Source organism: Contarinia nasturtii, unplaced genomic scaffold, assembly GCF_009176525.2.
Source record: "Contarinia nasturtii isolate CC-2019 unplaced genomic scaffold, AAFC_CNas_1.1 Cnas_scaffold_864, whole genome shotgun sequence".
Classification (NCBI taxonomy): domain Eukaryota; kingdom Metazoa; phylum Arthropoda; class Insecta; order Diptera; family Cecidomyiidae; genus Contarinia; species Contarinia nasturtii.
In genome coordinates, this window is record NW_022198211.1 from 982,684 (window position 1) to 1,009,105 (window position 26,422).

General features: G+C 33.7%; 1 protein-coding gene across 1 annotated transcript; it reads left to right on the forward strand.

Moving 5' to 3' along the window:
- The first annotated feature begins 451 nt into the window (after positions 1–451).
- Positions 452–26,048, forward strand: LOC116342539 (lachesin). Its single transcript, XM_031770198.1, has 14 exons — positions 452–1,100; positions 17,877–18,457; positions 21,382–21,500; positions 21,826–22,033; positions 22,306–22,376; positions 22,595–22,621; positions 22,703–22,778; positions 22,916–22,972; positions 23,206–23,277; positions 23,369–23,442; positions 23,633–23,754; positions 23,839–23,987; positions 24,079–24,138; positions 24,227–26,048. The coding sequence occupies exons 2-14, from the start codon at positions 18,379–18,381 to the stop codon at positions 24,352–24,354; spliced, it is 1,242 nt and encodes a 413-aa protein (XP_031626058.1). The 5' UTR covers positions 452–1,100; positions 17,877–18,378; the 3' UTR covers positions 24,355–26,048.
- Positions 26,049–26,422: the final 374 nt, after the last annotated feature.

Genomic DNA, 26,422 nt, shown 5'->3' on the forward strand with positions numbered 1-26,422 from the left:
TCTTCTACTCAATATGCTTCTGCATGTTATATGTCCCGTAATCGCGTTCGCTTTGTTCACGTGTCTGTTGTGTGTTTCGGTACGCAACGGTGCTGCTGCTATCAAATGAGCGACGCACTCGAAATCATCACAAAATACAACATATAACCAGCTGTACGTGTAGTCTCGCTAACTGCCATACAATCATACCAGAGAGCTGATGGCTTGTGCTCCATTTTTCTCGAAAGCTTGCTGAAAATCAGGTTGAACAGCAGGACATGCATGTATTTGTGTGCGTGCGCATTTCCTCCAACAATGAGTCCGTGTTTGTTTCACACACTCTTTAACTCCATTAGAATCAGCGTCAGTATATGTATATGTGTGTGAGTGTGTGTTAGCAACGCGTTTACCAGTCTGTTTTTGCTTATTTGAAAAAATGTAAGGATCTGATACATCTCAGTCGACAGTTTCAACTAGATGGTTACGCATTGCAAATATATTTGTCGATATCATTTGTATCATTCATAGTTTCATCCTATCATCACACAGAGAAATTCGCACTCGTGCTCGTTCAGTAACATCCATCTATACATCTGTATTTAGCAAACCAAAATATTTGGATTAATTGAATACACATTTTCACTCTGTATATGAAAAGCATATTTTCTCACATTACAAAACAGTTTGCAAAAATTCCCGTGAATATTTCTCTTTACTTGTTTGCGAACAGTGAATGAAGTTTTCGTTTGCAAATGAATCGCAGTGAATAAAAAAAATTCTGCTGTAATTAAGCGTAATTCTATAGCTGGAGTGCATCAAGTGAAACAAAACTGAATTTCTGAAAGTAGTAATGACGTAGAAAGACAGACAAAGGAAGAGTGAAAATAGTAAAACAAACACTGTGTAAACTTTTTCAACCACATCAAACAAAAAGACATTCTACGAATTGCATGAATTTCAATGCCTGAAATGCATCCTCTGTTGAAGAATAATCGTGTAATTTTGTTCAGAGATTCGAACGAGACATGGTTGTTGTGAAATGGAATGTGATGATATGCTATCCAAAATATTCGACTTCGATTTGGGTAAAAAAAATGAAGATTGATTGAAATCCAATTGAGGTAAATATTAGCGAAATGTTTCCAATGACACATACACACATCTATATATATTTTATTGTGTGATTTTCATAATGTGTTACATTGATTTATTATCAAATTAAATTATTTCGTTGCTCCAATATTCAATCTAGCGTAAATGGGGACGTTGAACTTTTCAGAGTTTATTTCTATTTTCATGCATATCGATGAAGTTGTGTATTACATTTTGAGTTTTAATTTAGCGCGAATTACATTTAATTGAATCGAAATTTAATGAATCGAAAAAGAATTCCATTGCACTCTACTATCAGAAAATCGGATCAATCGAACGTGTATATGTATCTAAACAAGTGAAACATCATTTACTCCATTACTTTTGTTCGCTCCCCGCTGCCGCCGAAAAAAATCGATAAATGCTCTTCAATTTGTATTGCTGATGTTTCCTGTTGCCATAATTGTTGTTGTTGGTTGTTATGAACGATGTACTATTATTAGCAGCGTGCTTATGCCTTCTATTTATTATGTATTAATAATGTTGGCGATAATGTGAAATTCACGTTGTAAATGCGACACCGTTTATTTTTCTTTCTGTGCCACCATTACCATTTAATCGGCGTCCTCTTACTAGCATGGCCTTTGGGCTTGACTGAAAACAACAAAAGCGAAAAAAAAAAATCAGCAATACACAATGAAAATTGAAAGAAAAATCAGAGAAAATATTCACAAATAAAAATATTTATAAATACAATTTCAATGAAATTTTCAACATTGACATAAATATTTCCAACAATTTTCCGGGCTTTATGGAAATATTTACTCTTAAAATAAATTTTCTCAAAATACCAACCGACACACACATAGACACACACACCGATACATACAGGAGCTCGGATAGTGCAAACTGAAATTTGGGACAGGTTTGAACCATTCATAACGAATGCATAAAACAAATGAACAATAAATGCAAAATATTGAATATGTCTTCTTCCGACATATCCACTATAAACACCGTTTAACATAATGAAATCACCAGATTCCACTAGTTTCACCACTTCTCCAACTCTCTTTTAGTCCACTATATTCGTTTGTTCGTTTGTCAGATGAATTCGATATATTCGCTTTTATTTATGAATTTTGGCCCCGGCATAGACCGTAGTAATCATTTTAATTTATATCGGTATGTAAAGTGTGGAAATTTTGCGCAAACAATCTTGGTTAAGTGAATAGGTTTTTGATATTGACTGAGAGAAAAAAGGGAAAGAGAGAGAAAGATTCAAAATCATGCGGTGAAAATTGGCTGGCCTAAAACAACACATATCGTCGCTTATGTATGAAGTTATACCAAGTAAGCATTTGTACAATGAATAGATAAATATTTGTATGATGGGGAGAAAAGAATTCAGAACGGCATTCGATATGAATGCAATAAACATATTTTTTGTGGTCATGAAGGATGAAGGGAATCGAATGGGGCTTGTGATATAAAAACGCACAACCATTTTGTACGAGAAAATGTAGAAACATAAATGTATTCGTATAAATTCGAGTGAGTATTTGGATTGGCAAATAGCATTAAGTCGATTCAATGAAGATATGACAATGAATTTTGTGCTGAAGACAAAACGGTGTGTATGGCTGCATAGAACCGATATGACAAAAAGACGTATGAAAATCCATTTGCAATTGCTGCTTTTTGTATATATTCTTTTTTTTCTTGTTCCTCTCATTCTTCGTTGCCATGTCTTCAATTCTTGAAAATATCTCAGTTTCTTTCAATTTATGTGCGGCAAATACAAACAACTACATACACAAATAAGCGTATTTTTCGCATAGATTGGCTGAATTTGAAATCGGGTTTGAGAGAAAAATACCAAAGCTCATGCCATACCATTTTCATTATTATGGTTTATATCAATTTTCCAGCGCCGAAAATACAATGGAAAACCATTGGTACCTATAGTATTTTGAAATGTACATATTTTCTCTCGTATTTTGTTGTTGTTATACATTTTTCGCTCATTCACTTGCTTTCTATCTTTTACATCAGGCATGGGTTGAGAGCAGCATTTATATGCCAGCATTTTGCACTTCATCATTCGTTTTGGGTGAATATTTATGGTTTTTATTTTATTTTTCATTTGCAACAAAACAAAATTGAATACGGATGATATGTGCGAATCGGATGAATAAAAACATTCTAGTTCAAATGGTGTTTTGCTTCGCATGTAACATTTTTGCATTCAAAATCATTCGTAACCGAACATTAGTGGTTATTTTTATGTATATGCAGCAACACTGAAATGATCAAAATTATTCAAGTTATTTACGCAACTCTCAAGATTGTCGCGCGTAGAGAGTATCAACTTTGTCTCGTGTATTTGCTCTATTTTCGTCTTTCTCACCATCATCCTCTCTTCTATTTCTATTCCCTAGCGCGTTTGGATGGCACAGATAAAGCAAATCCGAATGCTGCATTTCTTGTACACAGAATTCTCCATAAACACACGAACATACACACACACACATAAGTTCAGTGTGCTACGTTGAAATGCTCTAGTTGAAGTTTGCTAGTGAATAAATAAGAATTTTCTCATGAAAAATGCACCATTGCTTGTTATTTTAACGATTACGTACACAACAAATGCTATATCGCAATGGCAAAAACATGTCTCTATTATGCACACTTGCACTCTGTCATGAACTCACTTTGGCCCTCTCGTCGTCATCGTCTACACGTCTCGCGTTTCTTCTCTGCATGCACATTTTCATAAATGTAATTATGCAGTGCGTATATGCAATTCATTGTAGTTAACGTGATTTTGCGTTGTTAAACCGTGGTTTTTCAACAAATGTTTTTTTTCCCCGTAATATTCCTCTTATCTACTTTTCGTCATTCGGTTACATTCATTTGCTAAAGCGCGCACGACAACTGTCTCCTTTTCTCTTGTGCTCGCTCGCTTTATCTGCTACTTCCGTGTTTCTGTTGTGAGTGTGTGTATGCTATGCAAGCCTCTTCCAACAATACGGATGAAGTAAATTTTATGATAAATCATAACTGCAAAAAGGAAAATGAGACGAAATTAAAATGAACGAGAAACTGAAGTGACAGAGATCTATACGAGAAAGAAAAAAATGTGTGTGTGTGTGTGTGTGTGTGTAACGAACAAGCACAAGCTTAAAATGGTTGTGTATGTTTCTGGCGCGTTTTTGTCACTCAAATATGAAAATAAATCCGTTTAGAAACATTGAAAAGTAAACCATCGCATGCATTCGAACAAGAGAATGTGAAAAATATAAATATATGTAAAATTGTGCTATGTTAGATTGGGAAACGGGCGAAAAGAATGGCAGCAAAATACTTAAGAGATGCAAATGGCATCCCGTTTCGCATAACGATTGCTCGTACCATTTATGTGACTGTGCGAATGCTGCTGTTGCTGCCCATGCCATTCTCTTATGATTTCATTTTTTCCCGCCTTCTTCGTCTATTTGCTCGCATTAACAACACACAATAAGAGCGAAAGAGAGAAAACGGATATGAGTTTTTACTTGAAACTGACAGTCAACGTCTTATTTCATTTTCGCGCGCGCGACCCATCATCAACTTGTTAATGGCGTACAGACTCCTTATAGCTATAAATGAGCTGACTCGATTTCAAAATTCACCATGTATATTGCTTTTAAATGACATATTGCCTCATGAATGGTTGACGGGGGCGGTGAAAAGAAAAAAAAAAGAAATGAAGCTGCAAAAATGTTTCTTTTTGCTAATTATGACAAAATCTCATTTTTAATCCGATTCATTTCGCGTTTCTCAAGCATTTTTTCGTTGTTCTTTTTCTTCATCATCATCATTTCCTTCTTGCTCAACATCATTTCAGCTTTAATTGTTCAGTTTTCTTATCTTTGACGGATGAGAAATTATTTATTTCATCCATTTTCCCGAATGGTTCCCTATTTTGGAATTCAAAAAGGAAACCCAAATGACATTACTATCATTTTTTTATCAAATTTCAAGTAAAAAGAAACTCCAAAATTGCTAAAGATACAGAAATATCTTTGAATCTTTCTCCCAGCGCACATAATTCAATTAAAATATTTAAAATCAAATGCTGAAAGAATAAATCCGCCAAAGGGCATGCGCTTTTTATTTAGTAAATAAATTCAACGAACGTTTTCGGAATCAATTTCAATCCATCACACTCATCGGATTAAGTGTTGGTGTTAATTTTTTTTCTTACTTATCAGATTCACTCAACCAATATAATGGCTTCAAGTATGCGAAAAAGAAACGCAGAAAAAAGTAAAAGAAAAGAAATAGCCGTCCATGGATCAGGTAATCAATATTTGCATAAAGCCCGATTTTCAAAAACGCAATGCCTTCCTTCATTAATGCTATGAGATGAATACGGAATCATTTTTTTTGTCCGTCTCACTTTTGGTGGTCGATGGTGGTTTCATGCAGGAAATTAAAAACTTTACCGCTCTAACGCCGATGAATTTTTCCACATCTTAATTTTCGTGTTCATGAACACACTCTTGCACACACATTTCATTGTTTATTTTAAGATTTTCTCTAGTGCGCGATACGATGCGATGTCATGGTTAATGGTGTGTTTTTTAGTACTGTATTGCTTGAATCTTCATTTTGCCACAGAATAAAGCTCATTATAAATTGGTAACCGCATGCCAAAATGACGAGAAACCGTTCGCAAGCAAGATTTGTTGTTTGAACCCATCGAGAGAAAACAATTTAGGTAGTGGAAAAAAAGAAGAACGTGCAATGGCAACTAGTACGTTAGGTGGGTGCCGAATGAAAAAAACCACGAGACAAAAGCCGCCATCGTGAAATAGGAGAGGAGAAAAGGCACCGTTGAAAAGTTTGCATATTGAGAAATGGATTTTTGGTAAAATGGTTTGGTTTTCGGTGATATGGATACGTAAATCTATTCGATGGATGTATAATCGGGTAAAGTGAAGGAGACTGTTTGTAACCATAATACAAACGCACAATCAAACATCAAGCGCATACACAATAGCTGAAATGGTATATTTCATTAGCAGAGCATGTAACAAGCAACAGCATTTGAAGCTTTTGTTAGCTCGTTCGTTCGCTCTTTTGAATGTTCATGTATATCACCATCCGTATTGTTTAGCCGTCGAATCGTTATTTGTGTTTATGTGCATTTTAATGGGACTTTATTTTTTTGTTTGTGAGCTTAGCTGCCTCAGCCATACTTTCTCGTAGTTGTTAATTTTTTTCTCTCTCTCTTTCGACTTTCTTCGTCGTTTTTCTCTTTAACGTGTTCCGTCGCCGCTCACTTTCATTCCGGTTGTTTCAAGTGGATAATGCTTGTTACCGCTTTTGTGCATTCTCTCTTTCTCTCTCTCTATTATCGTGCTCTATCGCTAGATGTTCACCGCGCAAATTGTATACAAATTATAATTAGTCACTGAATTGCATATTGTTTTGCCGAAAAAGTTATTTTTCTTCTAAAAGTTTTAGTGTATGTGTATATTTCACAAGATACGACAGTGAATAGTTGCTCTAACGAAGTCCGAAAAATTTCAAGGATTGGGAAATCTCTATAGAGAACTCTATAGAGAGAATAGACTATACACATTTATCTTTGAAGCAGTTTCTATCATCAGAAATGAGATTTCATTGTGAAGAACCAATTGGCGACTTCTTCAATACAAAATCAAGTAGTGATATTTATGACAATAACATCCGACTGACATTTTCATTTCTACATCGATGCATGGACATGACAATCCATTAAAATAATAATAATTAGAACACCATCAACATGAAACAAACGAAGAGCACTAACCAACACGATAACCTATACTACTACAAACACTAATTGATTATACTAGTTTATTTCACGACCATTATCATTCATAAACAACGCACTGTTTTCAATCAAACAATTTATAAATGCATTATTAGTCAATGTGTCAATTTCTCAAACTTTACAACACCATCGCATACATAATCACATTAATTAATTTCCGAAATTATGCGTCTATCAACATTTACAACAAACGCTCAACAATTGCACAGAGAAAAATGCGCTTAGATTACCTGATATATTTCTCAGGCAAATGTCAAAACATAATCACAAATTTATTTTTTTCTTTTATTAAAACCAAATTAGTCGTGGTTGTGATTCGACATTCCATAAATGGGTATCATTTTCAGAGAATCCACTTGATTTGAAATTCGTACTGAAGAGAGAAAGGTAGATAGAAAAATGAAAAAAGGGCGCTTTGAATTGAAAAATGGATGAAAAGTTTTTTCAGAGTGGAATTGTTATGTTGTGTTAAGCATATAAACAATATCAGGAGAGATAAGTTTTGATTTTATTATCATGAAGTAACAGAGAAAAAAACGCATGAAGAAGAAAAGCTTTTAAATTATTTTTCAATAAACTTTTCTTTATTCACTGAATTTTTTATGCAGTGTAAAGTAAACGTATAATGAAAAATGTGTTTTATATCCGTACACAACTCTATTACAAAATAATGAAATAAATTTTTCAGTAAGTAAAATTGTTGGCTCATAGAGTGCGTTCATTAAAAATTAAATACCAAATACTATTGATTCTCAATCTGAATGTCGGAGTTTTTTGGCAGATATCCATCAACGGTAGTTTCAATGCTCACTTGCGGCTAGCGATTATTTTTGTGTGTGTTTTCTGTTGATTTCAAAGTTGAAATGAACACATCATAATAATACCGAATTATTCCGATTTCCACAGAAATTGATGATTCCCGATTGTGGGAGACTTCATTCAGTGTTATATATTCGATCGCCATTCATGCATGCAGGATACCATATTATTCACATATAAAAAATATTATTTCTTAATATAGGACCAATTTTTATTTGATTATATATTGACGACTTTATATAAATCTATTAAAATACGAATCTAATAATAAATTTTTAATATTATTGCTGAGTTGAATGATGCATAAAAAGCCTGAAATTCAATATTCCATTGAAAGAACTGGTATTTACTTTGATGTTTGTTTTTCAACTGTATGCAAAGCTCATATCGAAATCAGCATGATTGAAATGTCGTCAATTATAAAATGTGGCTCAGATCAATGGCTCACGCATATTTGCCTATCAGACGTGATGTCAATCAATACAAATTTCAGCACCAACAAATAAAACTGAAAATATTGGCATAAATTATTTTGTATTGTTGTTGTAATATCTTTTTTTGTGCAACACGAAAATCCATATCACTTTTTTATATTCGAAAATTGTTTGGTTGGTATTAGAGTCTCAGTTATCGTTACCTATACTGATGCTGTGGGTGTCAGCTCTTTTGGCATTTAAATGTCAGAAAAATGTTCAGCAACTGAGCTACCATACACCAAAAATTGAAGCAAAACTCTCCAATGAAAAATAAAATGAGAGGCTAAAAAAATTATACGAAAGAAAAATTGGCAGCATGACGGTGATCAACAACAGCAGCGGCGCCAGCAGCAACAACAATGGCAAATAGAAAAAAATACGGGCGCAAAAAAAAAAAACAAAAACAAATAAATATAGTAACAGCGCACAATTTCATCACGCTGCTTTCACATCATTCTTCCAAGTTGTCGGGGTGTACTCAACGAACCACTTCAACAACAGCGCTCAAACGAAAAGTGATATCAATGTTAGCACAGATATATTGCCGATTGCATGCTCACGAGAACAAAAAATAAAAAAAAATAAAATGTGGAATATACGTTAAAAACGGAAAAAAAGAAATTTACGCGCGCGTTCATATATACTCACACACTCACATCTTCTTCGCTTGACGAACACACATACACACTTACGACAAGTAAGGAAGAAAAATGTCTATGTTCGACAATTTGCCGTTTCGTTTTTATTTTTTGCACCATTAAATAAAAGTTTACAGCTTCGTTGAAAGAGGATCACAGGAAAGGAAGAAAAATGCCCTCAAAAGAGCTGAACTAAGAAACTCATTCTCATTTTTCAGGTCAACTACCACACCATTTGCCATGAGTTTGCTTGTAAAAAAAAGCGATGCTCCGTGTTTTCTTTTACTTTTTGTTGTTTGGTCTAAATTTAATATACCTAACTGGTAATAAATATCACGAGACAAAGAAAAGTACAGAAATCTCTTTCAACGAAACGGAAATCAGCAAACAACATGTGTCTACAAATGTCAGTGGAACTTTTGGTGTGGTCAACCAATTGGTAGAGAGAAGAAGAAAGATGGAGAGAGCGTTTAGGCCAAACGATTTATGTACATTTTTAGTGGCATAAAGTCGGCCACATTTTCAATTAAACAGGATAGCGCAAACGACAGAGAAAGAGAACGACGGAAGGTACAATAAGCAACCCGAAAATTAATAACGCCAAATGACAAATGGTTTAATTATTTATTGCGTAGCTGTCTGCTTCATTTCTTTGCGACAACGAAAAATGTATTCTATACAATGTCGTCGTTCAATTTGGTTTTTATGTTTATGCATTGTTTCAGGTTTTTGTTGGGCATATGGTCCAGAAGAATACATTTTATCCGAACGATGAATCCAATTACAATAACAAGAAGAATATTTTCCACACTCACACGCTACGACAAAGGCCGATTATTCTTATGATATTCTATCATTTGTTCAATTTTCTTAGATAGTATACATCATACATTGTTGACCCAATATGTATTGTTGGCACGCCAACGTTATTTCAAATACACGTAATTTATTGCCAAATCTCATTCATTTTCGAAAAACAATTTTCATGTTCTTTACTGTGTGTCTTACTCCAACCTCGATAACAGTTTGGTCCGAATTACCTTCGAATTGGGCCCTCATACTCTAGTAATAACGACATGAAATCAATACGCACACAAGTTTCAACCTATCCAAACAAAGTCAAATATTGAGAAGCCATCGCTGGGCATTGTACCGAATGAGAACCTCGATTCGGTTCTCATTATAATTTTAAACTAATTGCCATATGTATACATGTTACGCACACGTGTGTAATCGCCCCATATCATGCATTTTCTCCACATAACAGTATTCATTCTCTACAAATAGAAAACCAATTAAATTCTATCTAGAACCAATTGATTTTTTCAGAGAAAATTGTTTGAAGAAAATCTGAATAGTTTCTATCATAGCATTTACCTTTAACAAATTGAATTTAAATTTGAATTTTAAATCTTCAAACTCTGCTGGTTTCTATTACATTTTTAATTCAAATATCAAATGTCATATTTAAAACTTTTTTACCTACTTTATATTTTCCAACAAATAACTTTTCCTTTCCAATTAAAGAATGCATTTAATAAATGAACGACGAAAAAAAGTCACGTTTACAAAGTTAGATTTTCTATGAAATTGGGTTTTTACTTGCTTTTGTTACTTTGCATGATTAACATAAATAGTCGCTCATATTGAAGCATTAATATGTTAATGGCCGTAGATGGCGACATACTTGGAAGTCAACCAGAGATAAGTATTCTTCTAAGTATGTGTGACATGATTTTGACATATTTGAAATGCCATTCTCGGTTAAATTTAATTCAATTGAAAATGAAAAATGAGCAAAAACCATTGATCTCAAATTGAAAAATGTATTAATAAAGTTTCATGCAAAAAAAAAACAGATTGTAATACATTGTGTAAAATATAAATCTGCCTCAGAGCACATATTGTTTTAAATTTGAGCGTAAAAAGAAGCACGGCATATGTACTTTATGAATTTTACCCGTATGCAAATTCATGTGAATGCGATCGTTTGTTTGAATATAATTCGTCATTAAAAGCATTTGGCAAAGTGGCAATGTTGTATTTCCATTCAATTTCCATATTGAATAATGCCGTGAAAAGTTTTCCAGCCGTAGTTTGTTGAACCTAGCACATCTATTCCGCACTAAAAGAATAGAAGATAAGTAAAAAAACAAGAAAAAAAAAACAATCACGAATCACTGAGATTAACAGATAAATTGGAAATGCATATTTTATGTGTTGGCAAACAAAAGGATTTGCACTCTTTTGAAGGAATTGTGTAAGTATGTGTGTTGTTTTTTTGCTCAGCTCCCCCAAATAGCGGCAATAGTGTGCATGATGTAACGCCGAATATTATGCACGTCGTTAACAATACAATGATTTCATTGTAAAGAGAGACAAAAACTCACACACAAGTGATGTGTGTTAGCGTTCAACACAAATGCGCGCTCAAAACAAATATCACGTACTAGTCAAATATAGATAGATGTTAATGTCAACAGTTATACACGTCGTACTCAGCAAAAATCCATGATGATTTTGCGAATGGAAGACAAACCAACATCATCCATTCTCATGGCATTTACGCCAAAAAAAATGAAAGGGATAAAAGTAATCTTTGCTACTTTGATTCATTTTCGCGAAAGCATTCGGCTGTCACATTTTATATTGGCGGGTCTTTATTCTTCATTGTCACATTCGTGTGGATCTTTCATTTTAGGTTTATTACTTTTTTTTGTTGAACAAAAGTGTTGCCTTTTCAAACCGGATCTGCCTCTTTGTTTTTGACTTGACGCTCAGCAATAAGTGTCTGGAAATCATACACAATTTACTCTTATTTCCATCATCACGAACAATTTAACAAAGAAAAGAGCCAAAGAAAAAAAGAAAAATGGATTTCTCAATCAAAAGACAAACATTATGATAATACGGAAATTTCACCCCATGAAATTAAAACTCTTCTGCAGACCAATAAAGACATCAAAAACGAACAATTTCTGTATTTTCTGTGTCTGTGCTTTGCTGGCTTAATGAATATTTTCCCCTTTTTGACTTCTGTACTTAAAGAGGTTACATTTATGAAAAATCACTGCCATAAGGAAATTGAACCAACTAATGAAGATGGCGTACATTTTTATTTTAATGGAAAATTCATTCTGACATTAATTGATAGTCATTAGTGGGGAGATTCTGTAGGTGACAAATTAATGGGCAGATATACGAAGCAAACATTTTTTTAATGCATTAGTGGTTGATAAAGAAATGGATAAAAATTACTAATAAATGGAAATGGTAAATAGAGCCATTGGTTTGTGTACGATGACAAAAAGGAAACTCTATTTATTTATTCCTACGAGGACAAAACTTGTCCAAAATTAACTGGCCGACTAGATCAGATAATATAGATGAAAAGCATTAAACTTTAATCGAACACTATAAATCGAATAAATTCGTCTGCATTTATCTGACAAATGTCAGTGACAAATTATCACATACTGTTACTTACACACAAAAAAATTTGCGGTAAATTTTAATGTAAATGCGGTTACTGAGTGGTGTGTGGTTAAATTTAAAGGCAATGCGGTTAATATTTCGTCATTTGGATTCTTTAATATTAGAATTCACCGCAATTTACCGCATTCATACAAAAATGACCGCACACGCATAAGAGTAAAAGTCAAACATTCAATCCACCATATTCGAGTATGAATTGATTGTTATAAAACATTCTCGTTAAATACATGAAACTATTCTTTTTATAATACATATTATTTATTTATCTTTATTATTTGATGCAAATCTACGGCGGTGTTTTTTGGACGAAATACTACTCTGTTCGTCATTTTTTGTCTTTTTTCTTGAATTCAAATAATAAAGATAAATAAATAATATGTATACATGAATAGTTTCATGTATTTAACGAGAATGTTTGATAACAAGCAATTCATACTCGAATATGGTGGATTGAATGTTTGACTTTTACTCTTATGCGTGTGCGGTCATTTTTGTATGAATGCGGTAAATTGCGGTGAATTCTAATATTAAAGAATCCAAATGACGAAATTTTAACCGCATTGCCTTTAAATTTAACCACACACTACTCAGTAACCGCTTTTACATTAAATTTTTCCGCAAATTTTTTTGTGTGTACTTGTTCATTCGTACAAAAACGGTAATGATTCAATTTTTACATCTAAAATACCAAACTAGAAAAAAAAAAATGATTGACTACTCAGTAGGGTGTTTCCACATGAAAAATATTAAAAAGTGGCTATTATCATTTTGAAGAGCGTTAAATTCTGTATAAGATGATTTGATTTTTGATACTGATTGGTTGCCGATGTGACTTCCTGGACTAAAAACACATTTGTAAATTGATTTCATGTCGCATTCACGCCAAAATCTGTAATTGATGAAAATATAAGAATTAACAAAATTAAAAACATGAAAAATAATTTTAATATCAAAATAATTGCCTAAATATTAATAAAAGTAACACAAAAACTCACAATTTTACCACAATAAACCAAAGCAATGCAAATACGCCAATTCATTTAAAAAAAATATATGAGAACCTGGCGTGAAAGAGATGGCGCTTCTTAAATCGAGTCGCGTTCAAATACATTGTCAATATACAACGCAAGTGATACTCGTATGAAATCCTCCGATTTTTCGAAATTTTTAAGAATTGATAAAGTTTTTGTGATAGCCAGCAAGTAACTCTAATTCGAAAAGATGTAATTTGTGATCACAACTAGAAATTAGTTTAATAAGGATTGACACTATGAAAATAATCATATCAATTGCTTCATTTTCACACACGAATATTTCATCAAATTTCTTACCGAAAAGTGAAAATGGAAGTGAGGAAACAATCTCATCGTCATCCTTTATTTAAATGCATAATATCCCTTTTTTCTATTCAAAAGTTGCTGTCAGACATACAATTTATACAATTCAGAATAGTTTTTGTCTTTGTTTCTGCTGCCTTTTGCGGTCAGGCAGGCATTCGTAAGAGTGTCACATGAAATGTTAAAAGCTGGTTGAATTTGAAGCACTAACTTTTGTGAATGATTTTCAGTGTATGTAAAAAGCTAAATTCATTCATTGTAAAGTGTCTGCGTTGTTCACCATCACCACATTTTAACACACGCTGAAATTGTTAAAAAAAACCATGATGTCGCACATCGTCTGATGAATTTCTTTGTTTCGAGCGTTCGCCATCACATTAAAAAATGACCCGAGTTAAAGTGCAAATTTAACTACTTTTTAGTTCGATTTAATTGAATTTTGCTGAGAGCTCATAAAAAGAAGGGAGTTACTGATGCGTTGACCATTTTGCCACAAACTTAAAAAAAGTGAACAAAATATTCTGCTATCACTCTGCTTCTGTTCTCTCACTCTCTCTCTCTCTCTCTCTCTCTCTCTCTCTCAGTTTTGCTGTGAGGATATATGTATTTATTGAAATAATGTCCAAATCTTTAGATTTTGATATTTAAGCCACATCCACATTGAATGGTCTGAATATATCGCAATAAAAATCGAAACGAAAAAAGAAATTGAGTGCTTTTTCATGTTCTATAAAATAACCCTTGTTTTTGGACAGAAAAGTTTCAGTTTTTGAATTCTTCTCTAAAATAAGTGAAAGAGAAATGCGGCGAATTAAAAGCAGATCATATATAATACAGAATTGATGGAGTCAATGTATAAATAAAATGGAACTAAAGAAAAAAAATTGTATATTTAGTTGACAGTAGAATGTTCGGATCGGCTTTTATTATTATACAACGAACGTTCGTGTTTTTTTACTTCGTTTTTGAGTCGCACAACTAAAAAAGGCAACGACCGCTGTAATTTATAATATATAACAAAAGCTTATATGATGTTTCGTCGAAAAGAAATCGCTCTTTTTTCGCTAACGTGAAGTACAATGCACCACCGACAAATAAGAAAAAAACAACATGAACGTGTGGTAACATCAGTTCATCACATATATAATCAACACCGAAACGATCCTTTCGATTTCGGTGGAAGGCATTCGTTTTTTTCTTCATTCGAATTGAAGCCTCAATCAGAATACGTGCGATGTGATGTGGTACGGAATGTATTATGCCGTCAGTTTAATGCTTACATGTTGATTTCTTATCGGGTAAAATCGGTGAATGTGCATATTTCTTATTATTCTCAACACAGATCCTGATTGAAAACGTACATACAACGAAATCCGTGGCTTTGCCTCAAATTTTTTTCTTATTCGTAAATGTGCCCCAAACTCACATTAGAAACATACACATACCGACATACATTCCGTCTAGCATTCCATATTCGTCGAACACGTAGAACGACCAACAACAGAATATTTGATTCTGCTCCGAATGTCGGAAGTTGATTGGAAATGGGGAATGATTCTGAAAATCAGGCACTCTCATATTGTGAACAAAAAATAACAAAATTTTCTGGTCACATTCCTTCATCTAATACACTTTGTCATTTAGTGACATTCTTTGAATCGATGGATGCTCAAAATGCAACTGATATTAAAAGAAAAATACATCTGATTTTGCCATTGCTTGAAATATTGAAATCATACAAATCCTTTTGCCAAACATACATTAAAAACATAACCAGTACACATGCACATACCAAAACATATTTCAAATTGGAAGCATCTATTCGGTTTGGCGTTATAATAAATTAAAGTGAGCATATTTGCTCTTATGTTGTTTGAAGTTATATGGTCTTGGCGGTGGTGGTGGTAGTGGTGATGGTGGCATTCACTGCTGAATAGATCGTATCGTGATTTCAAAAAGCACCGGAGCCATTCTACTCAATCAACTTAAATCTCTCATTATGTGCACCTTTGTCAGCCTTTCGAAGCGTGACTCGATTCAAAGACATGCCAAGGGAAATGTTTCTAAACGAAAAACCACCTTTTTCGGGATCTCATTTGCTCTCTTTCTCTATCATTCTCCTTCTCTCAATTCTCTAGGCTTTGGTGCTCTTTTGTTTGTGTGTGAATGAAAATGTTGGAAAATCTTGTGCCAACGACACTGAAAGATTGATTGCATTTATTTTGTAGTTCATGTTTAGTGGGTAAATGTGTGAGAGAAACAGTGGCATAAATTCAAAAGCAGAATGTAAAAAGACAAAGTGGTCAAAAGAAAAATTGAAAAATTAGAATCCACTCGACGAACATAAGAGATAGATAGAGAGGAAAAACAACGAACAGGCAGACCGAGAAAGCACAAAAAACTAAAAACTAACAATCTTTGCCCTTTCAAAAAATATTTATACAAAATATTAGCGTTGCCTCTCGTCGTGTTTGCTCTCATTCAAATTATTTCACGAAAATATGGATAAAAAACAAAATCCAGATAAAAGAAGGAGAAAAGGGGAGAGGTAACACAGAGACATCGACAAAGTGGCAGTCAAACGCCAAAGCAAATGAATAAAAACTACACATAACATACGGTCGACCTTTTTTCTCTTCCTTTTTGTGTGTGTTTAGTTTTTTTTTGTTTGATGTGAACAGAACAAAGTCTTTCAGTTATTTCGAAAAGCGCATCATCGCCACAACCAACGACACCAACATCAATTTTTCTTCTTCTGCATTTTTTTTCTCTAGGCCCAAAACTATTGTTCTGGCTGACTCTTCAATGCTAAGCGCCTCAACGAGTGATATACACATTTCAGTGGTTTGTTAGTCATGCCACATAGAGCACACTTTCTTCACCATATTTTTATCATTTTTCATGCGGTATATCTCTCGCTAAAGCTGTTTCAGTTTTTATTGCTGTTGAAAATGTTGAAAAACAGCATACACACAATACATCCACATTTGCACACAAAAGGTTATCCTCGACAATCCAATAATAAAAGCTCTCGCGCGTTCTACTGCTGAGATATGAATGACGGTCGGTTGAATGTTTGCTTGTGGATTCTATTGGAGCGAGAGAGAGCGAGAAAGCGCGTACAAGAGGCAAAAGAAGAGAAAAATAGCGCACACCATCAGCCAAATGAATAACGGATAGAATGGTACTTTGCGTATATTTTTGTAAATGAGTGAAGATTCGTGCATTTCTTGATTGAACATAAAACATTGTGTTACATGAAAATGGCATTTGTTGTGTGCCTTTACCGCCGCCACCACCATTTCACAAAATCTCTTGATTGCAATTTTTGCTCTGGATCCGTTCTCTCTCATTTTTTATCTCACTTCTCTTTCAATTTTAGTATTTATAATTTGCTATCGCCAATTTAATATTACTGGGCGCTTCTTTTGGCATATCTTTTTCTCTCTCTCTCTCTCTCTCTCTGTACTTTTAAATAATTACAATCACCAGATATTTGCCGTTTTCACAATCGGTTACAAGTATTGCTGCCACTGTTTCCATTGGTAGTGCTGCTACCACTACTGACGTCACTGTTGTCATTGTTGTTGTTTTTTCTATTATTGTTATTGTTGCTTGTGATCCACAAAATGTACGTTCAAAATGTTGAGCTATTTCATGTTTGTTTACTTTGTTCGTCCGACGGTTTGCTTTGTTTGTATGTATATTTTTATCATTGCCGTTAGAAAGAACGAAATGAAGCAAAACAACGACAAACTGCAGCAACAGAAGCTTCATCTAATGCAAACAAAGTTTAGTCGCCGGCCCGATTTCTCTCTTTTTCGACATCACGAACGCATACGTCTACAAATACAACATTATGAATAGTTTAAACATGAAACTATGTTAAATGTTTCGAATGTAAACGAATATTGTTGTGCCGTTGGAATTTCAAATTAAAAATGTACAACCGGAATGTATGGAACGACAACATGCACATGTACAACGTTGTTGTCCTCCTCGTCGTCGATTTGCTACATTGTGTTTGTTTCATTTTTTATCTATTCTTACAGTCAGCAACTTGAAACACTGTAATAATAATAATAATAACTATGGAAATGCGTTTATTTATAAAATTTTGTGTTGTGTATTTTATTTATTCTTTTCTCTTTCTCTCATCCCTCGCTCTCTGCAGAAAGAACAACACCAATCTATTTGCAGCATATATGAATTCAAGATTTCCGTTTACGTATAAACAGTTACAGTGTACAACGTTCGTCTCCGATGCTCAACCGACATAAACGTGAGATTCTGAAAAGTCGTGAACAAAATAATAAAATCACATTGCACATGCATGTTGCACGAAGATCATAAGGAAATTCAATAAACTCGAAAGGAATTTGGATTGAAGAGAGAACGAGCACCACAACAAAAAGCACAAAAAAAAACCCGAACTGCCGGAACTTAAAATAACGAACGGCAACGGGGCGACATCGGAGCAAAAGGGAGAGATAAATTGAAGACAAAAGAAACCGGAAACCATTGGAGCGCAGCAATTTTGAGAGGCGTTGATCGAATTGAGAGCAGAGCAAAGACGGGAAAAAAGCATACACGGCGCACATAAAATACAAATTGCGAGAGTGAAGTGCACCAGATTTCATCGTATTTCATTGCTGATCGCATCTCATTCATCAAACATGAGCGCGACGGTTTTATCCATCGTTTTAATACACCTTCTAACGAAATGCTATCAAATATCATCACAAACATTACAGGGTAAGTTGATTTGATTTTCTGTCTCTATCTCTATCTATTTTACTGTATAACAATAAACAGATAAATTTCTCATTTGCTTGTGTCCGCTGCCGTTCTGCCGCTGCACTGCGTCGGCATGCTTCATGCACACAAACATTTGAACGGAATATCGATACGATACGATGCATTTCGATGATTGAATCGAAACCATAAACAGAATTATTTGATGGAAAATATTTTGCCGCGAAATGGCAAAATGTGATATATACGAGACATTGATGCCCTTTTCAATATTGAATTGAAGCGTAATTGGATCCATCCGCTCTTGAAATTCTTGTTACTTTGAAATAATTAGAAGATTTAAAGCAAAGCGATGCGAAAACATCAATTAATTTCTCGTGTTCCAATTTCATAAATTTTTTCAAAAGATATTATTTTATTTTGTGCTATGAAATCGGCGAATTACATGAAAAGCGAAAATACCAATGCAGCACAAGATAGAACGTTATTTAAACACAAATGGTATCGCAACCACCGTCAATTTCAAAAAGTTTAAGTACCGCAAAGACAACTATTAAGTGGCGAAATACACACAAAATGAATGAAAAAATATATATATACTGGACGTACACAACAGCACATGACAAACAAATTATTTTGTGCGATATGTTTCATTTCCCAATGTGCATGTGTGGTGTAGATGAGAAAAAAATAGCATAAGAAAAATGAGCCAAATGAAAAAGTAAACACAAATGGCATCGTCACCGAACTGGATAAGGCAAAACTGCTTTTTAGTATTTTATAGTTTGTGGAACAACCATGTTTCGTACCTCAAGAGAACCTATTCGCATAGTCTTTTTGGAAAATGAACATATATACAGTTTTGTCGTGTATAAATTCCATGTGTTGCGAATTCAATGAAACAACTTGACAGGCAGTAACAATATAAACAATTACGAATGAGCACCATCTATGACAAGTAGGTGCATTCTTACATAATAAAACATGATATCTTCTTCATCTTCTTCTTATCACGAAATTTATATACTAGAAGTGGTCCTTACTGTTCTTCAAAAACAGCTGTACGGGCAAAATTCGGGATTCTCAAAATATGACCGAATGAAAATACAATTTTTTGAATCTTGAATATTTGAATTACCGTGGCGCGATGATGTTCGTTAACAAATAAATGGTATATTCTTATGTGATTTAATTTTGAAATGTGTACGTATGCCGCTTAGATGGCGTTCTTGATGACATTTAAATTACTGTTCATATTATTCACATTAGCCAACATAGTTTGGTTGTCTGGTTTTTTGGCCGAGCGAAAGCGCTCGCGAGAGTGCGATATATAAATGATATATCTTGCCGTATTTAGCCATCAGATAAATGGTGATGTTATGCTCGATGGCCGTTTCGCTCTTTGACCGCAATTTATAAAATACAATATCACCACATGCACATATACTCTCACCGTTCACTTCTCGCATACGCCAGTATAATATGGTGGAGGTGGTGATGGGGGCAAACAACAATCAACTTCGGTGCTGAGTTTTTAGTTTGTTTTGTTGGTTCGGTCATTCGGTTTGTTTGCACGTTTTTTTTACTTTTCCCTCGCTATCCTGGTATCTGTCGTTTGTTCGATGTTTTAAATGTTCATTTTAGTCGTTTATTTTTGGCATTACGTCGAACTTTTCTATGATTTACGGTACTCCACACAGACTACTATTGCATGAGCATAGAAAGGACAGAACAGTGAAAGCGACAGAGAGGGAGAGAGAGGGGGATAGACACACACACACATATACATAAGATGAGATAAAGAGAATTGAGGTTGCAGGAAAAAAGGCCAAACGATGAGAGAAAACGCTTGGATAGCAGAATGGCTTGCTGCAAATAATTATTTGATGTAACCACTTGAAGATTCAATTCGATACCGACAGTATGGATTTTTGATTCCACACAAAGTTAAAACGTTTATCATGTTGCTCCCAGTTCTTCAGTTTTTTTTTTGTTTCTGTTGTGTGTGTGTCTGCTCTCATTTTCTGTCTCTTTATTTTAATGAACTTTCGGCTTGCGTGATAAATTTTATTCGGAAGAGTCCAATGCAAACAAACGATGTCAGAGACAGAGAACGAGCAAGAGAATATAGTGGGAGGAAGAAGCAGATGTTAAAAATTAAGATAGGGTGATTTCAAACATGAGAATTACGTTAACTGTTGTCTCACTCTCTTTATTTCCACGTCGTTTTTTTGTTGTTAAAGCTCAACGATGATAATGGGCGCTCAGATTGTGTGTCCACCATTTTCGCTGTGGATGGGATTCGTACTTTTTAATACTTTTGGATTTGAAAAGTTTTTTTTTATTCAATTTAGAAAAGTTCGTGCAATGCTGGCGTGAGTCAGAAAAGTTTTCGTTTATAGCTAAATAATTTCGAAGCAAGTGTGAGACTATTTAAGCGTTAAATAATTGATTAGCGCATTTTGAGGCGATAAATTAATCCGGAACAACGCAAACAGCTCGTTTTTTTCATCATTCTCCCACTTCGTTGAGCTTATCACTTTAATTGAGATCTTTAAGATAAGTTTATGACTTCTAATCGTCTTAGCAATTTCGAATGCTACACACTATAGTGTTATATGTGGGTGCGTGCGTGCGTGCGTACGATTGTTACATTCTAACATAACAGTTGTGATAATGTTTGCCCATACAAAACAGATGAGACTTGTCGACTAAAATAAGAGTGGCAGCAATGACGGCAACAAAGTCGTTTGCTTGGTTGTTTCACCTCATCCCCATTTGCTTGATTTTGTCGAAAGATTTACGATATAAACGCTCTTTGTTCAGTTTATTTATTTTTTCGTTGGTTGCTCGTTTTTATGTCAAATTGTTCTTTGTTTTGTTTCTTTTCTATTTGTTGGATTGTTGGCGATGTTTTCGAGCAGATATCAATCAAGGTGTTGAATTTGAGCCAGAGTTTATAGGATCAATATCCAATGTGACATACCCGGTTGGTAGAGAAGCAGTTCTAACATGTTCCGTCAAGAATTTGGGCAAATACAAAGTAAGTGTTATAAATATTATGTATTATTGCTTCATGGGTTAATGCAAGAGAATGCTTGAAAATCGTAAATCCGAAAATCGAATAAAGTGTGTTTATGTGTGTGCATGTGAATTTGTATTTGTTGACATGCATTCCTTTTAATAGCTATATCCACACATCAACGCGACGAGATTTGATTGTTGGTACACTCCATATCACAATAAATCCGGCTTTATGTTTTTGAAATCCCAAACACTTGTAGTCATTTAGTGTGTGTGTGTATATACTACGATTGTTATTAGTTTCTCTCGTTCTCATCTGTGCATCTCTTGTATTTCCATTCAAGGTGGGTTGGCTGCGAGCAGCAGATCAAACTGTATTAGCCCTTCAGGATCGTGTTGTAACGCATAATGCACGAATTAGTGTTAGTCATGAAAACTATATAACATGGCGTCTCAGAATCAAACAACTGCGTGAAACGGATAAAGCGTGCTATATGTGCCAAATAAATTCAAGCCCAATGAAGAAGCAAATCGGATGCATCGACGTTCAAAGTAAGTACATTTTGGTCTTAATTTCATTTGTAAGTCGTTAACATTGATTGTTAGTTAACATCGAGGGGAGTGTATGAAATTGAAACGGAGTAAAAAGAAGTTACCACAAAATTATATTTAAACTATTTTTGGTTCGAAAAAGTATTGATTTTGGTGTTTCTGTTGGTCTTCATATATTTTATTCAAAATATCAGATTATATAGCATACTGGTTCGGTAATCATTACTTCGGTTGTTGTTTTTGGTAAATTAATATTTGCTTTTTTCCCCCAGTACCACCGGACATAATAAATGAAGATTCATCGGTTGACATGGCCGTTCAAGAGGGTGAAGATGCAGCACTAGTAAGTATTAAATGAATATTACGTACGTATGGTTCAGGATACTCTTTCGCTTTGCTATCGAAAATACAACAACAATCGAACGCTTCGAATTCGTTGATGAGATGATATGAAAAATTGATGAACAAACTGTTATTTTTAAAAGAAAAAAGTTGGCAATTAATAAGAGAACACATGCTTTTTTCTCATTTTAATTAAGTTTCGTTTTTTTTAAATAATAGGTATGTAGAGCAACTGGAAATCCACAAGTAAGGATGAACATTTTGTATTTAGTAAGATTTTCCGTATTACATTTTTTGTAACTTTTCGATATTTTTCACGATCCACAGCCGCGAGTAACATGGAAAAAGGAAGACGGTGACTACATTTATGTTCGTAAACAAGGCAACCGTGATTTAATGAAAGGTCATTATTAATTCATGTTCAATTTCATGCTCTTTGTCAATGAAAAAGAAATTGCTTAGTTCTAACTTTAAATCTATAATGTCATATATATACACAATGAGTCTAAATGCTTTCATTTTCATATCATCATACAACAGTTGAATCGTATAATGGATCCGTTCTTCGGCTGTCGAGACTTGAGCGCAAACAAATGGGTTTGTATTGATTTTACAGATATCTCTACAATATTATTTCTTTCAATGTGGGCCAACGAAATCGCTGACCCATATCGCTAAAGGTAAACAATTGTAAAAACAACCGACGATGCGGAATTTACATCGTCGACTGTTTTCAACTGACACATGTATTTACGACAGAGATGAATAAATAAAGTTGGTATTATTTTGGCATTGCAATGAACTAGTCTTTCCATCCCATTGTCAAACAGGTTCATATTTGTGCATTGCCTCCAATGACGTTCCGCCTGCAGTTTCAAAGCGTGTTTCATTGAGTGTGCATTGTAAGTAGATTATTTTTTATCCATTCATATTTAATTTAAAACTTTCTTCATGGTGACAATTTTATTTGCTACTTTATAAATTTAAATGCAGTTGCACCATCAGTTCGCGCACCTAGTCAATTGTTGGGAGCACCATTGGGTTCGGATGTACAATTGAATTGTCAGGTGTGTAATTAAAACTACATTAAAGTATATGTTTAAATGTTGAATTGTGTGCTTATGAAAGTTTGATGTGTCACCATCAAGTTCATGAAAATGTGCCCATAAAACATAAGCCTATTTCAAACAACTGGCAACAAATCAATAGATAGTACAAAATAGAAAAAAAAATCATTTGATTCTTCTTCCATTAAAGGTCGAGTCAAGTCCTGCACCGGTGAGCTATTGGCTCAAAGGAGGCAAATTACAAAACTCATTGGGGAATAGTTTGAACAATGCAGAAATCGGTCAACCACGACCCGAAATGTTACTTGATGGGTAATTTGTAAAATGCATATAATTTTATTGCTACACAAAAGGTTTCAGACATTTAATGGTTTCCCTTTATGTGATTTGATTTAGACCGAAATATGGAATAACCGAGCAAAGGACTGGCTATAAGGGGATTATGCGATTAACGATTCGCTCGTTTTCGGCAAATGACGTTGGTACATATCATTGTGTGTCAACCAATTCATTGGGACGTGCAGAAGGAACATTGCGACTTTATGGTAGTACATTTCTTCTTCTTTTTCTTCTTTTTAAGTTTTTCATTCTTCAATTACATAGTTTCAACTAAACTTTCTTTGTTTTTTCTGCCAGAAATTAAAATACATCCAGGCACATCTGAATCCGACGCAGATCAAGTTAATATCATTGGTGGTAAGTTTGATTTGAATAATTTATGTCGAATAACATTGAAAAGGAAACAAAATAAATGTGATGAAATTCAATTTTCTTGCTACCATAGGAATGGCCGAACAAGCGCACGGAAATGCAAACTCATATCAATGGGCTTCAAATATGATGATGATCATAGTTGCTTTAATATCAATCAATTTGTTTCGAACACACATTTCCCAGCAAATTCTAAGATGATAAACTCGTTTAAGTTCATTTACAGTAAAATGTGATCTTAATACGAAAATGTAATTATCGATGAAATCAAATCAGTAAAATTTCTTAAGTTATTTCGACGATAAAATGCGATACAATTAATTCAGTTTCGATGCCAAAAAAGACAACGTCAACTAATGCAAAATGATTTTAAGTTCGACATTCTTTTTTCCTTTTAGGTTTTTACTACCAAGAAGTTTTCAAACTTATATTTTACACATTAAAAAAATGAAAAATCGATTTTCCTCCATTGACTTTATGTGGAGTGAGTGATTTTTTTTACTGAAAATGGATTGGACTGACTTTGTACTATAAACATTCGAATGTGTTTTAGTGATTAGAATGTGGTAGCAAAAAGAATATTTGTTTATTTTTAACCAATTTTTTTTCTTTTTACATATGAATGTATAAATATTGCTCAATTAATATTTTTAAAGGAAAATTTTAAAACAAACCCAAAATTATGATGAAGAAATACTAATTAGAGCGAAACATATGAAGAAATTGTATAAAATGAAACATAAATCTATGAAATAATTGAAGTTTAGGGCTTAAGTCAAATGAAACATGTTATATTGAATATCAATTACATATGTACGTAACGCTGAATATCCAAACAACTGAAACACACACACAAATTGAACTTAATCATTCAAATTATAGTAAATTAGAGCGCCACGTGATTTGCTGTATCTTTTACAAAACCAATAAACGTACGTATATATAATATTGTACATCAAAATAATCAAGGCTCATCTATCACCAGAGACGGTCTTTTGTGGGAAAATCCATTTTTCTTTACAATAGTCATTTTTTATGCACACCCTAAAAAGTTTCTCTTCTCTTTGAAGTTAAAAACTGTTTGTAAACCATGGACTGTTTGTGGAATAAAAATAAATAAATCGAATATGTGACGTTTCAAAAATTGATTAATTTTGATGAGTCACATTGTATGGTAAAGTGATTTTTCTACCCACAAAAGACCTCTATTGGAACAACATTCCTATTTAACATACATAATATCTTACGTCGTTTAATGTAGCTAAATGAAAACTCTAACAATCCTCGATAAATTTCAATGCAAATGGTTATCAAACACATTTTTACATCAAAAATCACTGTGGGGCACTTTCTCAACAAACGATCCGTAGCATTTTAAAATTGAATTTAAACAAGATTTTTCGTTTCCTTTTGAAATTTTCTGTGAATAAGCATTAAGCATATCGATCTGTGGTGATAATTCTTAAAAATCAATTAACATTCATACAATTTGAAAATTACTCGTAATGAAGGAGGTAAACATTAAGAATCAAACTCTATTAATTTTAGCCAGTTAAAACGAGTTCACTTCAAGCTAAAAGAAGAACTTGAACAAGAAGTTAAATGGAGTGGTAAAATGTATTTGAATATAGCGATCTTTCGATTACTATCAGTATATCTAACCAGGAACGTGAACAACACCAAAAAGAAAAAAATATGAACCAAAAATACGCATTCAACTTCTAACATTTTATTAAAAAGAAAAACATAACTTATAAATGGCTACTAATTTACATAGACACAGAAAAGTTCATTTCGTGAATTTTGGGCCTATCTCAAACGAAAACTAACGACGTATTTCAATTATATGAAAATATCCAGCCAAAATAAAATAAGCAAAAATTTCTCCCGCAAAACAAGTGATTTTCATTTATAGTATTATTTTTTTTTTACAGAAAAGCAAACACTATTTATGATTTTATGAGAAGAGGTAATAATACATATACTTGGATGGTTCCTTCACGGAACGAAGAAAATAAAAACGCAGAAACACTAAAATGCAGAAAAATAAACGCAGAAAAAATAACACAGAAAAAAAATCGCACAAGAAAAAACGCAGAAAAAATAAACGCAGAAATCAAAAATGCAGAAAAATAAACGCAGAAAACAAAAACGCAGAAAAATAAACGCAGAAAACCAAAAATGCAGCAAAATAAACGCAGAAAACCAAAAATGCAGAAAAAACGCAGAAAAATGTAAAATAGATAGATAAACCGTGATGGTTGACCTC

Bases quoted from the DNA above. Each gene is read 5' to 3' on its own strand.
- LOC116342539 (XM_031770198.1), top strand. From the start codon at position 18,379: ATGAGCGCGACGGTTTTATCCATCGTTTTAATACACCTTCTAACGAAA. The intron at 22,973-23,205 runs GTTTGTATTGAT...ATTGTCAAACAG, and splicing joins ACTTGAGCGCAAACAAATGG to GTTCATATTTGTGCATTGCC. The intron at 23,278-23,368 runs GTAAGTAGATTA...ATTTAAATGCAG, and splicing joins TGTTTCATTGAGTGTGCATT to TTGCACCATCAGTTCGCGCA.